The sequence below is a fragment of the Staurois parvus genome, unplaced genomic scaffold, assembly GCF_062004578.1.
Source record: "Staurois parvus isolate SC_StPar_1 unplaced genomic scaffold, SC_StPar_1.0 ptg000029l, whole genome shotgun sequence".
Taxonomy (NCBI): Eukaryota; Metazoa; Chordata; class Amphibia; order Anura; family Ranidae; genus Staurois; species Staurois parvus.
In genome coordinates, this window is record NW_028317825.1 from 248583 (window position 1) to 264506 (window position 15924).

The 15924-nt window shown below is 41.0% G+C and overlaps 1 protein-coding gene across 1 annotated transcript in view; it reads right to left on the bottom strand.

Moving 5' to 3' along the window:
• Positions 1-692: 692 nt before the first annotated feature.
• Positions 693-15924, bottom strand: part of CUNHXorf58 (chromosome unknown CXorf58 homolog) — a 54326-nt gene continuing 39094 nt past the window's right edge. Inside the window, exon 9 of the mRNA XM_089656897.1 lies at positions 693-1227. Within this exon, the coding sequence (XP_089513023.1) occupies positions 1054-1227 (174 nt within the window). The 3' untranslated portion in view covers positions 693-1053. The remainder of the gene's footprint in view (positions 1228-15924) is intronic.

Here is a 15924-nt window from a genome sequence, read left to right on the forward strand (position 1 = left end):
ATGTACTCCATTCTTGTTTAATGTTTTCCTTATTGTAGATGTGTCAACAAAAATGTTAGCATGTGCCAGAGATTTCTGTAGGTCTTTAGCTGACACTCTGGGATTCTTCTTTACCTCATGCAGCATTCTGCGCTGTGCTCTTGCAGTCATTTTTACAGGACGACCACGCCTAGGGAGAGTAGCAACCGTGCTAAACTTTCTCCATTTGTAGACAGTCTGTCTTACCGTGGACACATGAACATCAAGGCTTTTGGAGATACTTTTGTAACCCTTTCCAGCTTCATGCAAGTCAACAATTCTTGATCGTAGGTCTTCTGAGAGCTCTTTTCTGCGAGGCATGGTTCACATCAGACAGTGCTTCTTGAAACCAGTAAACCCAAAACAGGTGTGTGTTTTTTAAGGGCAGGACAGCTGTCAGCAACACATCCAATATCACCACACTGATTGGAGTCAAGGTTGGCTCACTCCTGGCTCCAGTTAGCTCTGGGAGAAGTCATTAAGCTAGGGCCTCACATACTTTTTCCTCCCTGCACTGTGAATGTTTACATGTTATGTGCAATTAAACCATGGCAACATCTAATGTTTGTGTAGTATTATGTTCAGCAGACTGTGTTCTTCTATTGTTGTGACTTAGATGACGTTCAGAGCACATTTTATGCCCAATTCATGCAAAACTCCATGTAATCCCAAGGGGTTCACATACTTTTTCTTGCAACTGTATAATGAGAAAATACTTGATTGTGATACCTAATTCTGCAAATGTCATGTTTATTTCAATGACAAAATATTTTAAAGATTTGGCAGTTACAAACTATACGGATAAAGTAGTTATAGCGTTATGGCACCCAAAATAGATATTGTAGTTTTTGGAGGCTACACAGCAGAATCACCACAGGGATTCTTACATTTACTTGAGAACTCCTTTGACAAATCCCCAGTTTTCACAGCTTTGTTAAATCTAAAACTGCATGTGTCACGATTCTGATCGCAAGAGAAATATGACAATGTAGCCCATGTGTTCTTTTGCATAGTAAGCAAGTCATATTAAGACCATTAAAGGGGCAGTGGAGATGCCGTTGCTGGTTCCTCCAGAGACAAGCCTTGACTCCAAGCATAAAGTTTTTCTGCTTCTTCTTCCCAGTCATCATCAGAAAACACTGCATGGTTGAGGGTATTCTTCTTATCAGGAAACAGTCTCTGATTGACATCTGCAGTATCTGTGAGATCCTAAAGAATTAAAACTGCTGTTATTTTTAGTATAATCCATTGTGCAGAACTTAGCTATGCGTTGGATGGGATTTGCTATGCTACAGAACATGCTTCACCCTTCTTACCTGGTTGTTCCACTGAAGACTTCCTTTCTGTCATCAAGATTTAACACTCTGCTGACTACTACTGTGATTCCAACCATATTCTTGGTGTTTCAAACAGTGGGGACTACAACATCATCCATTGATTTTTCAGTAAATGTACTGTATATATTTGAAATTTTTCTTAAAAATAAACTTCCGGATCTTTGAAGAAACTATACCTACCTATGCAACCCCAACACTCAGATCCAACACACTGGCAATCTTTTTCCAGTTGATTTGTTTCCTTCTGTATTAGGAAACAATGTGCAAAAACATATTTCTGATTATATGATTAGATCAAAAGTTGTGAAGGTATGAGACCAATAAACACTTAAGGACCTTAGACATGGGGCTAAAATACTTCATCAAAGTTTCTCAGATGTATCTCAGCTCCTCTCTGCATGCCACGCTCCCCAAACACGTTTATTGTCACCGCTTATCAAAAATACAGTCGTAAATTTTTTTTTTGTGGAGGATTCCCTTTGCTTTAAAGATCCTACAGACAGATGAAATTCATTGCTACATCTACGTACATGTTCAAGGGATCCTTACTGCATAAAGGGTAATTATTAGCACTTGTTTTACAAACTTTAACAAATTGGGCAAAACTTATACACATGGGTCTAGCAGAGGATCACGTTTTATATGTATATGTAGATTTGGTGGAGCAGTTAGTTAGAAAGCCAAGTGCTGAGGGTTATCTTACTGTATGTGGTCATTCACACCATGCTTAAGGCTCATGAGTTTGCATCTTGTAAGATTTATTCACATACTCGGAAGATGTCTTTTGTGTTCTTAGGGGTGCACCCTCTGCTCCTTCATTGAGCAACTGTTGGGCTGAAAGAGGAGCTACAGTCGCTTCTAAAAAAAATTACAAGTTCTGAAAGCTGCTGACTTTTAATGAACATATACTTACCAGTCTAGGGATCCAGCGCTGTCTTCACACAGGCCAGTTTTTCGTTGGTCTTCAGGTCCCTCACACCGTAATCTTACTTGTGGGAAGCTGGCTATAACGTCCTGCAGTTTCACGGCTGGCTTCCCACTGCGCATGCGCAAGTTGAGCTGTATTTTTTGAATGGACCTGCAGCCTCTTGAGACTTGTGACATGTCACAGGAGGTTGTGGGTTAGGGAGGGGGCAAACTTCCACGCAGATCACCTAGGTAATCCAAGCAGAAGTGAGTGGGTATCTGTCAAAACTAGGTACCCACTCCCTGGAAAAAAAAAAAGGTTTCAAAAGTGGTAGAGGAGGGGGGATGAGGAAGAAATGCAGAACTTCCTATTGTAGGTGAAGTTCCTGCTTTAAGTACAATAAAGGATCAGGTGCCAGTAGTACTGGTCTTACTTTAGCATTCTGTGTGTCCCTTCTGCTTGTTCACATCTTTATTTAGGGCATCAGATGCAATATTCCTCCAGTCAGGTCACTGTTGTTACCATTGGACCTTAACCTGGTATTGTCAATGTTGTAAAAACATTTTTTCAAAGATATTAGTGGGATCGCACTGCTAACACTCTCTCGGAAAGTGGCATTCCTTGCAGCTGTTGCTTTTGCAAAGTCTCCAAACTAGTGGCATTGTCTTGCAAACCACCATTTTTGATATATGGATAAGGTCATCCTTTGTTCGAGAACCTTTTCTTTCTAAGGTGGAATTAGCTTTCCACTTGCATGAAGATATTGTGCTTCTGTTGCTTTGTTCACCCTAGGAAAGCTGTCTTATATTTTTTGGCTGTTTGTTAGGATGATTAGGGTGTAACTGAATTCCCTGTCTGGGTTTTGCATCTTTGGATTTAGTTGTATGTGGTTTTAGAGGGCCCACATAAGTGCCAAGTGCTACATCTCAAGCTAAATCCAACAAAGTATTGTGCAAACATATGCTATCAAACTCTGAGAACCAGTTTCCATTCATAGCACATTCTACAAGAGTGGCAGGAGAATTCTGGAATTTTTGCCATCAAGCATCGATTTCTTAGGTGTGTGAGATTGACCATGTTTATACATTTACAAGGTGGATGTGCCAGTATCAACTGATGCCAGTTCTGGGCATAAAGTATTTCATGTGGCAATTTGACTCATCTATATATTTTTCTTTTAAGATGTTTAGTTTGGGTTTCCACTTTATTTTTGCCTATCCTGTATGGCACTGTTTTGAAATGTCCCAGTAGGTGATGATCTAAAGCAAAGCTGTGTTCTTCAACGGACAAAGGTTTTTTATAAACCGTACAATCTCTTGTGTTTTTGCACAGCTGTAGCACTTCAAATGTTTTTTTTTTTTTTACCGTGTTGGGGGGCCAGAGTGTTGGCCACCAGCAGGGGATGCTCTTGGGCTGTCTTTTTTTATTTTCAGGCTCCATACACACTATAAGCTATAAAAATACTGTACCAAAAAAACACTCATAATCACAGTTTTGTGCCAGCTTTTTGGCAGCAGTTAGGAGCATTGCGCTTTTTTTCTGCTGGCAAATTGCTCTCAAAAACGCAAAAAGAAGAGGTTTTTTTTCTGCTTTTGAAAGCGGAAGCTTCAAAAACGCTTCTGGACTAAAATAGTGTATATGGGTACATAGGATAACACAATTTACTTCTAGAAGCAGACAAAAAATGCTCAAAATCTGCTGCTAAGAGCATTTTTTTACAGTGCCTTGAAAAAGTATTCATATCCCTTGAAATTTTCCACATTTTGTCATGTTACAACCAAAAACGTAAATGGATTTTATGGGATAGACCAACACAAAGTGGTACATAATTCTGCTGTGGGAGGAAAATAATAAATGGTTTTCAAAATGTTTTACAAATAAATATCTGAAAAGTGTGGTGTGCATTTGTATTTAGCCCCCTTTACTCTGATACCCTTAACTAAAATCTAGTAGAACCAATTGCCTTCAGAAGTCACACCTGTTTGTAATTTTAAAAGGATATGTTCACCTTTTTAGACAAAAATAATAAATGCACATTTTTTTGCAGGTAAATAAAAATGTGCATTTATTATTTTTGTGTACAGGAGTCTGGCATGCATTGCACCAGCTATCAGTAGATAACTGATGCCATGCAGGTCTCCTGAAGACCTGTCAGAATATCTGCTTGCCGTATGTGATGTACGAGCAAGAAGATGGAACCAATTGCTTTTAGAAGTCACCTAATTAGTAAATAGAGCCCACCTGTGTGTAATTTCATCTCAGTATAAATACAGCTGTTCTGTGAAGCCCTCAGAGGCTTGTTAGAGAACATTAGTGAACAAACAACATCATGAAGGCTAAGGAACACACCAGACAGGTCAGGGATAAAGTTGTGGAGAAGTTTAAAGCAGGATTAGGTTATAAAAAAATATCTCAAGCTTTGAACATCTCACGAAGCAGTGTTCAATCCATCATCTGAAAATGGAAAGAGTATGGCACAACTGCAAACCTACCAAGACATGGCCGTCCACCTAAACTGACAGGCAGGGCAAGGAGAGCATTAATCAGAGAAGCAGCCAAGAGGCCCATGGTAACTCTGGAGTAGCTGCAGAGATCCACAGCTCAGGTGGGAGAATCTGTCCACAGGACAACTATTAGTCGTGCACTCCATAAATCTGGCCTTTATGGAAGTGGCTATGTGTGATGGAAAACGAACACTACACATCACCCTGAACACACCATCCCCACCATCAAATATGGTGGTGGCAGCATCATATTGTGGAGATGCTTTTCATCAGCAGGGACAGGGAAGCTGGTCAGAGTTGATGGGAAGATGGATGGAGCCAAATACAGGGCAATCTTAGAAGAAAACCTGTTAGAGTCTGCAAAAGAGTTATGACTGGGGCGGGGGTTCACTTTCCAGCAAGACAACGACCCTAAACATACATTTTTTTGATTAATGGGACTTTGTTTTTGCACTAAATTAATCAATTAATTTTATATGGGTATTTATTCACAAAAAATTTTTTTTAAATCTTTTTTTAAATCATTATTCTTCACTAATTATGATTCACAATTAATTTTAATTTATTATATAATCACGGCTATGGATTAATAATATATTTTATATATTAAGTTATTATTATATATGAATTTATGGTAAAGTTATGAATTTATGTTTAAACAATTTTTGTATATTTGATCACTAGGAAATATATGATTATTTAATTTGGGATTATAAGTATCTTAAGAGATATTAATTAATAAGGAGCGCAACACAATATGGTGAAATAATTTATGTACACAGTGGTAGTTATGTGTTGGGTGTTTGCAATCCAGTAATATCAAGGACATATTTTGTCCAGATTTGTGCTATCAGGTGGATATTTAGTAGATACTGCTTGGCTCACAAGATATATATAGATTTGCTTGTGACCCTAAACATACAGCTAGAGCTACAATGGAATGGTTTAGATCAGGGGTCTCCAAACTTTCTAAACAAAGGGCCAATTTACTGTCCTTCAGAGTTTAGGGGGGCCGGATTGTGGCCATTGGGAGTAAAAAGGTCCTGATGTCAGTGGGAGAAATAGCACCGAAAGGTTGGTGTCAGTAGGAGGAATTGTAACTCATCATTGATGTAACTGGGAGATATTGTGCCCCATCGTTTGTGTCATTAGAAGAAATTGTGCCCCTTCATTGGTGTCTTTGGGGAGAATTATGCTCCAATTGTTGGTATCACTGGGTGAAATAGTGCCTCAAGGGCCGGATAAAAGCAATCAAAGGGCAGTAGTTTGGAGACCACTGGTTTAGATCAAAGCAAATTCATGAGTTAGAATCGCCCAGTCAAAGTCCAGACCTAATTCCAATTGAGAATCTGTGGCAAGACTTAAAACTGCTGTTCACAGATGCTCTCCATCCGATCTGACAGAGCTTGAGTTATTTTGCAAAGAAGAATGGTCAAAAATGTTACTATCCAGATGTGCAAAGCTGGCAGAGACATCCCCCAAAAACTTGCAGCTGTAATTGCAGGGAAAGGTGGTTCTACAAAGTACTGACTCAGGGGGGGGGGGGGGGGGCTGAATGCAAATGCATGCTACACTTTTCACTTGTTTATTTGTAAAAAAATTTGAAAAACATTTATAATTTTCCTTCCACTTCATAATTATGTTCCACTTTTTGTTGGTCTATCACATAAAATCCCAATAAAATACATTTAAGTTTTTGGTTGTAACATGACAAAATGTGGAAAATTTCAAGGGGTATGATTACTTTTTCAAGGCACTGTAAGCTAGTGTGCATGGTGTCTCAGTTGTGCAGGTCCTACTCCTGCAGATGGCACTATACCCAGTAGGTAATGATCTAAAGCAGCTGTGTCCTCTAATGAACACAGAAAAAAGGAATTACTAAAATGTATTCCTTTTGAACCCTTGTTAACTCTTATCAGCCCTAATTATTTCTTTTTTATTTTTATGCTGGATTTAAATTTTTCTTTTTTTTACTTTTTTCCATTTGTTTTGTTTGTTAAATCCCAGGGCCCATTCATACTATTGCGCTGTGTGTTATGCTCCTAGGTGCAATGCAGTGCCATTTATTCTAAATAGCATATTGATTCACCCTGCCAATAGACATGCGTTGCAGGATGCTGTAGTGCTAAAAATGCACTGTTGGAACTATTCTGGGCTCAAAGAATTAAACTGGAAGGCCTGAACTTATATCTACATAATGTCACATGGACATGCTGGAAGCCATTTTGTTATGTATTTTCTATTAGTATACAAGGTTTCTGAACACAGAACTTAACAGCTGACATTACCAGGTTCTTACAGCATACTTTCTTTCCCAGGTTGTAAATTTAGGGAGCTATAGTTATACCAGACCAGTTAAATTAGAATCTTGTACAAAAGTTCATTTATTTCAGTAATGCAACTTAAAAGGTGAAACTAATATATGAGATAGACTCATTACATGCAAAGCAAGATAGTTCAAGCCGTGATTTGTCATAATTGTGATGATTATGGCTTACAGCTCATGAAAACCCAAAATCTACAATCTCAGAAAATTAGAATATTGTGAAAAGGTGCAATATTCTAGGCTCAAAGTGTCCCACTCTAATCAGCTAATTAAGCCATAACACCTGCAAAGGGTTCCTGAGCCTTTAAATGGTCTCTCAGTGTGGTTCAGTAGGAATCACAATTATGGGAAAGACTGCTGAACTGACAGTTGTGCAGAAAACCATCACTGACACCTTCCATAAGGAGGGAAAGCCTCAAAGGGTAATTGCAAAAGAAGTTGGATGTTCCCAAAGTGCTGTATCAAAGCACATTAATAGAAAGTTATGTGGAAGGGAAAAGTGTGGAAGAAAAAGGTGCACAAGCAGCAGGGATGACCACAGCCTGGAGAGGATTGTCACGAAAAGGCCATTCAAAAGTGTTGGGGACTTTCACAAGGAGTGGACTGAGGCTGGAGTCAGTGCATCAAGAGCCACCACACACAGATGGATCCTGGACATGGGCTTCAAATGTCGTATTCCTCTTGTCAAGCCGCTCCTGAACAACAAACAACATCAGAAGCGTCTTGCCTGGGCTAAAGAAAAACAGACCTAGTCTGTTGCTCAGTGCTCCAAAGTCCTCTTTTCTGATGAGAGCAACTTTTGCATCTCATTTGGAAACCAAGGACCCAGAGTATGGAGGAAGAATGGAGAGGCACACACTGCAAGATGCTTGAAGTCCAGTGTGCAGTTTCCACAGTCTGTGTTGATTTGGGGAGCCATGTCATCTGCTGGTGTTGGTCCACTGTGCTTTGTTAAGTCCAACGTCAACGCAGCCGTCTACTAGGAGATTTTGGAGCACTTCATGCTTCCTTCTGCAGACAAGCTTTATGGGGATGCTGACTTCAATTTCCAGCAGGACTTGGCACCTGCCCACACTGCCAAAAGCACCAACACTTGGTTTAATGACCGTGGGATTACTGTGCTTGATTAGCCAGCAAACTAGCCTGACCTGAAACCCCATAGAGAATCTATGGGGCATTGCAGAAAGATTTGAGACATGAGACTGAACAATGCAGAAGAGCTGAAGGCCGCTATTGAAGCATCCTGGTCTTCCATAACACCTCAGAAGTGCCACAGGCTGATGGCTTCCATGCCACGCCGCATTGAGGCAGTAATTGCTGCAAAAGGGGCCCAAACCAATTACTGAGTACATATGCATAGTTATACTTTTCAGAGGTCCGATATTGTTCTTTGTACAATCCTTGTTTTATTGATTGCATGTAATATTCTAATTTTCTGAGATTGTGGATTTGGGGTTTTCATGAGCTGTAAGCCATAATCATCACAATTATGACAAATCATGGCTTGAACTATCTTGCTTTGCATGTAATGAGTCTATCTCATATATTAGTTTCACCTTTTAAGTTGCATTACTGAAATAAATGAACTTTTGCACGATATTCTAGTTTTTCGAGTTTCACCTGTGTGTCTCTGCGTGAACAAAAGACAAATAACTAATCACTGATTTTTTATTCCATGAACCATATTAAAATGTACATATGGTGTTTATTATTATTTGACAGGATTATTTTAATAAAAAATGTCAATTGTATTATTATTAGTATCACAAGTGAATATTTGCCTAATTAAGTAATTTGGGTTTTATATTACTGTATTTTTCCATATACATATATATTTTATCTATATTAATTGGCTTTAACAATTAATACTTATTGGTATATATTGTGGATATTATATTTTCAACATTATAAATAATTTGTTTGAGTTCATTATATTACAATGTCTGTATGGCACAGAAGAAGTTAGATAATTAAGAAATCTCAGTTCAAATGACCTCAACGAATGTCTGTAAGATGTATAGGTAGAATTTTTTTTTTCTCCAGAATCACTGAGGTAATACAATATTTTAAGTGACGCTGGTCCCAGTTTGTCTAACCAGTTCTGTCAAAAGAGCTCCTACCTCTTAAATTTAGTCTTCTTACAAGCAGGAGGTTAGAGGTCAATTTTTGACATGATACAGGAGTTTGTAAGAAAAATCCAAAATCCTTAAGGCAGGGGTGGGCAACTGTGGCCCTCCAGCTGTTGGTGAACTACAAGTCCCATCATGCCTCTGCCTTTGAGAGTCATGCTTGTAATTGTCAGTTTTGCAATGCATCATGGGACTTGTAGTTCTACAACAGCTGGAGGGCCACAGTTGCCCACCCCTTCCTTAAGGTAATCTACATCATTGAGGGACATCATAATTAGGCGAAATAAGCTGTGCCCGTCTAGGTTTTTTGGGGTGATAAAAGTTAGAGGATGAACAGAAGCAGGGGACAACAGACTGACATACACACAGAAGTGAGCTGATCGAAAGCTGACATCACTGACACCATAGAATCTATATTGGTAATGTAGAACTTTCATTTTTCTTCATGCAATTTGTACTCGCCTTATATCTCCAGCTAAACCATTTACTCTGGTACCTGTTATGGTTAGCTCCAAAGTTGAGTTGAAATAATTTTAACTGCAGTATAAATGATCTTCATTTCAATTCTCTGGGGGAAGATTCTCTTTGAAATATTCCCAAAGCTGATTTCAGTTTCTAGTCAATGTTTTAGCTTGGTATTTGTGACAAAGTAGAGAACTTAGTGTAACATTTGTTCTTGACCTCAGATAGATTCTAAGCTTATTGGTTTGTCCTGTGTATGGTATTCTAAATCTATTCATGCCAAGGTATACTTTGAGTTTTGAATATCTGGTTGTAGAGAGATCACGTTGTTGATTTGCATGGCCTTTGTCATAGGCTGCTGAGTTACTGAGAGTTACCTACAATGAATTTTTAGACAGTTGTTCTTCTTTCATTAGAATCGGATTATATTTGCTGGTTGGAATTTGTAACCATTATTGTTGATTAGATAATTGTACTGCTATTTTGATTTGATTATTATTTATCATCACCTATTATATTTTAATTAACATTTTGCACTGATTTTTATTATTAATATATATTTTTGCACATTATTGCTTTTTATTTCATCTTCAAATTAGCGCAAATAAAGAACTCGGAATTTCAATTGATTTATGAAAAGTATTAGGGAATCTCCTTAATTCCAGATTTCTCCTGTTTTCATAAATTTTATACTGATTATTTTCTCAGAGCTAAAGTTCTGACACACCTTTCTTGGTGCGTTTTAGGCAACTCACTCAAAGGAATAGGCCACCTTAAAGTGTAACTAAACCCCAAACACAAATGTAATATATTGTAGCTTACTAATCATTGGATTTGGGGGCTTCATTAGTTTTCCTTTGTAAAGCTTTTATTCTTTCATTTTCATCTGGTGATCAGTCAGTAACACACCTTCTGTTTTAGGATGGTTACATTCACATTTACATTGTATCTATGGAGGAGCACTGTAACCACCCCTGGAAAGTAGCATTGTAAATCAGTGGTGAGGGTAGTGTTAGATTTAGATGGACTTTATAGAAGTGACAATCAGGGGTGAACTGACCATTTGGAAACTCGGGCACTGCCCGAGGGCCCGGGGTCAGTAGGGGGCCCCATGAGATGCCCCTGGTATATTTTTCATAGGCTTTTTTGAGTTTGGGCAAGGACACAGGGGCCCCATGATCCCCTATTGCCCAGGGGCCCCATGAGTTGTCAGTCCGCCCCTGGTGACAATCAATTTAAAGCTAAAAACTCCAGTTAACACTTATTAAAGCAGTTACAGCAATAGTTTTTTTTTATTTTGGGATAAAACTTTTATGGAAATGAACAGAATATGACCATTGCAGGCACCCCTGTCAGTTTTAACTGCTTCCCGACCACACTATAGTAGAAGCCATTGTCGGCTACAGATGTCGATCACCAGGTCCCAGCCAGAGATTTCCCGCCAGCACCTGGCGATCGCCGAGTATCACTGACAGGGGAGAGACCTGTGTATAAACAACAGAGGTCTCTCTCCTGCCAGCGGTAACGTGCTGCTGTGTATTGTTCTGCACGTAAACCAATTAATTTACACATATTGGGATTTTTTTTAGCAAAGACATGGAGCAGAATACATTTTGGCCTAAATTTATAATGAAATTAGATTCTTTAAATTTTTTTACTGGATATGTTTTATAGCAAAAAGTAAAAAATATATATTTTTTTTTTCAAAACTGTCGGTCTTTTTTTGTTTATAGCGCAAAAAAATTAAAAAATGCAGAGGTGATCAAATACTACTGAAAAAAAGCTCTATTTGTGGGGAAAAAAGGACATAAATTTAATTTATGTACAGCATTGCATGCCAACGCAATTGTCAGTTACGCAGTGCCATCTCACAAACAATGGCCTGGTCAGGACGGGGGGTAAATCCTCTGAAGGGCAAGTGGCTAAATGGTTTGTTTCAACTTTTTGACTGCCACCTTTGCTGGACAGCTTGGTCTGTAAATGGAGTTGAAAAGCAAGACTTACTGGCCAGATCACCAGGTAATAAATTATATTACAAGGGGAACTCAGAAAAACAAAAACTGCTGTGTTAATGGAAGTGGCAGACTGTATCATATGTCATTTGCAACAAGTTTTAGTGCATCGAAGTGGTGTCCATGGGCTCTCAAGGTCGCATTAAAAATAATTGCAACACATTGAAAAAATACAAACCTTTATCTTAATTGTGCAGTACAGGACTGGTAATCTGAAACCATGGGTTATATGCTGCTACTGTCAGATGACTGGACACTGCCAAAAACTTTGCTAGGCCCCCCCTAGAGGGTACTCGTATAACCCTGCTCAACCTGTAAGGCTCCAGTTTTTTGCTGGTGTCCTTTGCTGATGGACCTGTTCAGCTCCGGAGAAGTATTTTTCTTTTTAAACCATTTATTTTTTTTTATTATCTGGCTTCTATCAACATCTGACTGCTTACTACCTTGCACTACCTAGCAGTTTCTGGTTTGGTTACCCTCAGTATGTACCTCTGGGTCTGTACCCAGACACTACTGTGTGGGACTGGGCTGTTCTCTTTATTTTGGGCACTAGATGCGGCGTTAGGTGCTCACTTTGCCATGGATACAAATACAAAGTGTAAATATGTTTTCCTGTCTACATAAATATTGCATTAGGAGCAATAGCTACATGAAGGCAAAACACTGTATTCCTATATATGAACTCTGGTTCCTGGATTTTAACAACACTGTGGTTTAGTAGGGGGAAGGTTTGGGAGTTACTCATTTTATTATGGTAACCCCTACCATTTTGTCTGTAATCAGTGGTGTATTTAGGTTTTGTGCTGCCCTAGGCAACACAAAAATTGGCACCCCCCCTCCCCCGCAAAAACAGAGCTTGACATTGACCATGAACACCCCTGCCTTCTACTACCACTGCCCCCCATACACCAGCCACCATCCCCCATGGTGAGAGAGACACACACTCACCTTCACAGCTCCGGACATTCCCAGGAACGAGAGTCGGGCTGTGCATACACCGTCAGGAAACCCACAGCATCTCTCGGAACCCACCAGGTCCCCATGCCACGTGTGTCCCTTCTTCTGTCCCTTCTTCCAAGGGGCAGTGCTGCCCCCCTGAAAAATGCCGCCCTAGGCAAATGCCTTGTGGTAAATACACCCCTGTCTCTAATGCAAACACTTTCTGAATTTGGCCGTTTTTCCAGGCTAGGGACTCTGAGCCCCTCTAAAAGTTAGCACAGATTGTTGCAAACTACATCTCCTCTCCTCTGTAGAACTGTTCCCAGCTACACAGCCTGCAGACGTTACCAGCCCTCCTGGCTGCTCTGAAGATCTCCCAGGAAAAGGATAAAGGATTAAGCACAGCGCTGTCCTTTGAAAGCTTGCTACATGGGGCAGTCTCTCCCCTTGTAAATTCCTGGGTGAGCTGATGTACTCACTCTGTCCTCCTTGCTCCCAGGAAATAATCCTGTTCATACCGTGATGCTGAACGGATCTTCCTGAGCCAGCCCAAACCCAGCCTGGAGACCAAGCCCCCCCTAGACCTAGGGGACCCTTCTGAGGCCAAAGACAGCCTCCTCAGCACTCTATCTTCCACCCGACTCCCCTGCTAGCATGGCTCTCTCAAATTTAAGGGTTAGCCTTATCACATTACCAGGGCCTCTAAACTTGGGATTGACCAGACTCCAAAATATGCAGATTTAGGTCTCCACCCCTCCTACCCACTGGCTTCTGGAAGCTTCCATGGTCCTCCAGAACCAGGTCGAGGCTGAACTGCAGTAACTCGACCTAATTACAGACACAGTTAACATGAGTCATACCATAATAAATGTACCTACACTAACATTAGTAGCAGAGCTCAAAATTTCAAGTCTTGAGCTACTAGCCAGGCCTTAAGAGTTACTTGCCACCAGCTGCCCAACCCCACCCAACCTTTACCTTGCCCCGCCCCTAATTCTACCCCTAAACACGCCCTCATAAATTATCTCATGAAATGACACTGTTAAATGTTTTATGCAGAATAGAGTTACAAAAAGCAGCTTTAAAATAATCCTGACCACATCTGCACATCTGAGAGGACTCTTCAAACAGGACTCCTGGACCTTACCACTACCTCTTTTTCCACATCCACTTCCAATGAATAATCTTCCAACACATCATGTGCTTGCAACAAGGAAAGCGCCCACATTTACATAACAAGCATTTCAACCCAAGTAAACCCCTGAGGGCTCTTTGCACAAGCCTGAGGAGGTTGCCAAAAATTCCTCCATAGACACAAAGGAATTGGAGGAACTTGCACCTGAAACAGTGAAAATACCAAATAAGGGCAGGTATTCAGAACTTAACTGACCCTGAGGGCAGCCAATAAACAACAAACTATGTGGGACCTGTTCTACTCTTACAAGGGATTTGAGAGCCCACTCCTTCGTCTTTTCTACCACCGCTCTGCCTGCATTCTATCACAGCTTTTTTAGGGATATAAAGCCTCACCCAGAATGGGAATTATATGACCACCTAGCTCATCGGAGTACTTTGCCACAGCTAAAAACACCTAGTAGCTTAGCAATGCGAAGCACACACCACAACAATACTTGCAGGGGAATGTCCTGGGCAAGGAGACCATCCGCTCGGTCTGTGCAGTTTTGCTGTGAAGGGAGAGGCGTCCGGCTGTAGGAGCATTTCAAGATGTGTAAGAGAGCCCCGGGAATCCAAAATGGCAGCCATGAATGTACCAGTGTGTGTGATATCACTGCACGAAAGCGAGACAGCTAAACAAACCCCCTTCCTCCACCACAACACAATAGCAAAGACCAAGCTACTGCCAAAAGGCATAGTAACAAACACAGACAACTCACAGTCTGCCCCTTCCACAGAAGCGCAGCATAAACAGGATCCTGCCATATGGAACACAAACCCAATCTTCACCTATCACAGTTGGAATGCTGGAAATTGACTTTTGGGGACATGACTCCTTTGGGGATCACCACCCTAGACCTGTAGGGCATCCTGCCAGCATCAATTGCGGAAACCAAGTGACCAGACCAGCGCTGCCAGTGCTGATCGGCAACCTTACAGGCCAATCCTGATCTTCACAGTGGAATGTGGGTACCAACCCCCCTCCCCTCCCCACCCTGCCCCTGCCTCCGCCTCATCCAGCACTCTTGTGCCTAGGAGAATGACAAGGGGTGGAGGCTGGGAGGAGAAATCAGCTCCTGCCCAAGCCCGTATTCTTTCTTGGCTGCCAGGGGCATTCCCCCTCCCCCCCCCCCGATTAGGCACCGGGCACATACTCGCCCTCAAGTTATTTCCACTTGCCAAATGTGAGCATGCGGCCTGCTAGTAGCACACTAGAGGGTGCTACACTCGTATCACGTGTGGATTTTTCCTGTGCAGGAATCTGCAACCTGTATAAAATTCATTGAAACACGCATGAAAACTGATGTCTCTACAAGTGAATCTGCACATTTTTTTCCATCAGTTTTTCTGTGCGCATTGGTAGTCACAGAGATCACATGATCCGGTTACCATCAGTTACTGTGCCTGGAATGCGCAGGGAGCACACTCTTAGCACAGTAAAGTATTTACCAATGTGGACGCTGAACTTAAAGCCCACCCATCAAGAACTGGGAATTGGTTAAGTATTTAGAATTTTTTTTTTTAGAAAAAGTGAACTTATCCTTTACAGAGGAACTTCAGCCTCCCCCCAAAAAATTAAAAGTCAGCAGCTACAAATACTGTATAAGGATATTTACCTGTCCAGAAATTCAGCACTGACCTCACTGGAGCCGATTCTTCAATCGGCTTCAGGTCCAGGCACCGGCATTTTAACTAAGGGAAACCAGCAGTGAAGTCTTGTGGCTTCACAGCCGGTTTCCCACTGCTCAAGCCAGATCCATGCTGCGCTTTGTGAATGGTCCAGCAGTCTTCTGGGACCTTTGATGTGTCCAAGAAAGCTGTGGGGAAGGAGTGGGAGGGAGAACTTCCACTTGGATCGCCGAGGCAATCCAACCAGAAGTGAGAGCAGGTTCCTGCCAAAAGTTGGTACCTGCTCCCCCCTCCCTGAAAAGTGTGAGAAAGAGAGGATGCAAACAAAGGGAACTTCTTGAGAATCTACGTGAGTTTGGTTACAGCCTAAAGTGGTTGTGGAGGCTGAAGGTTTTTTAACTTCATGCATTCTATGCATAGGTATGGTAAAAAAACATTATGTGTGCAGCTTCCCCCTCAGCCTCCCCAGAGCTTACCTGAGCCTG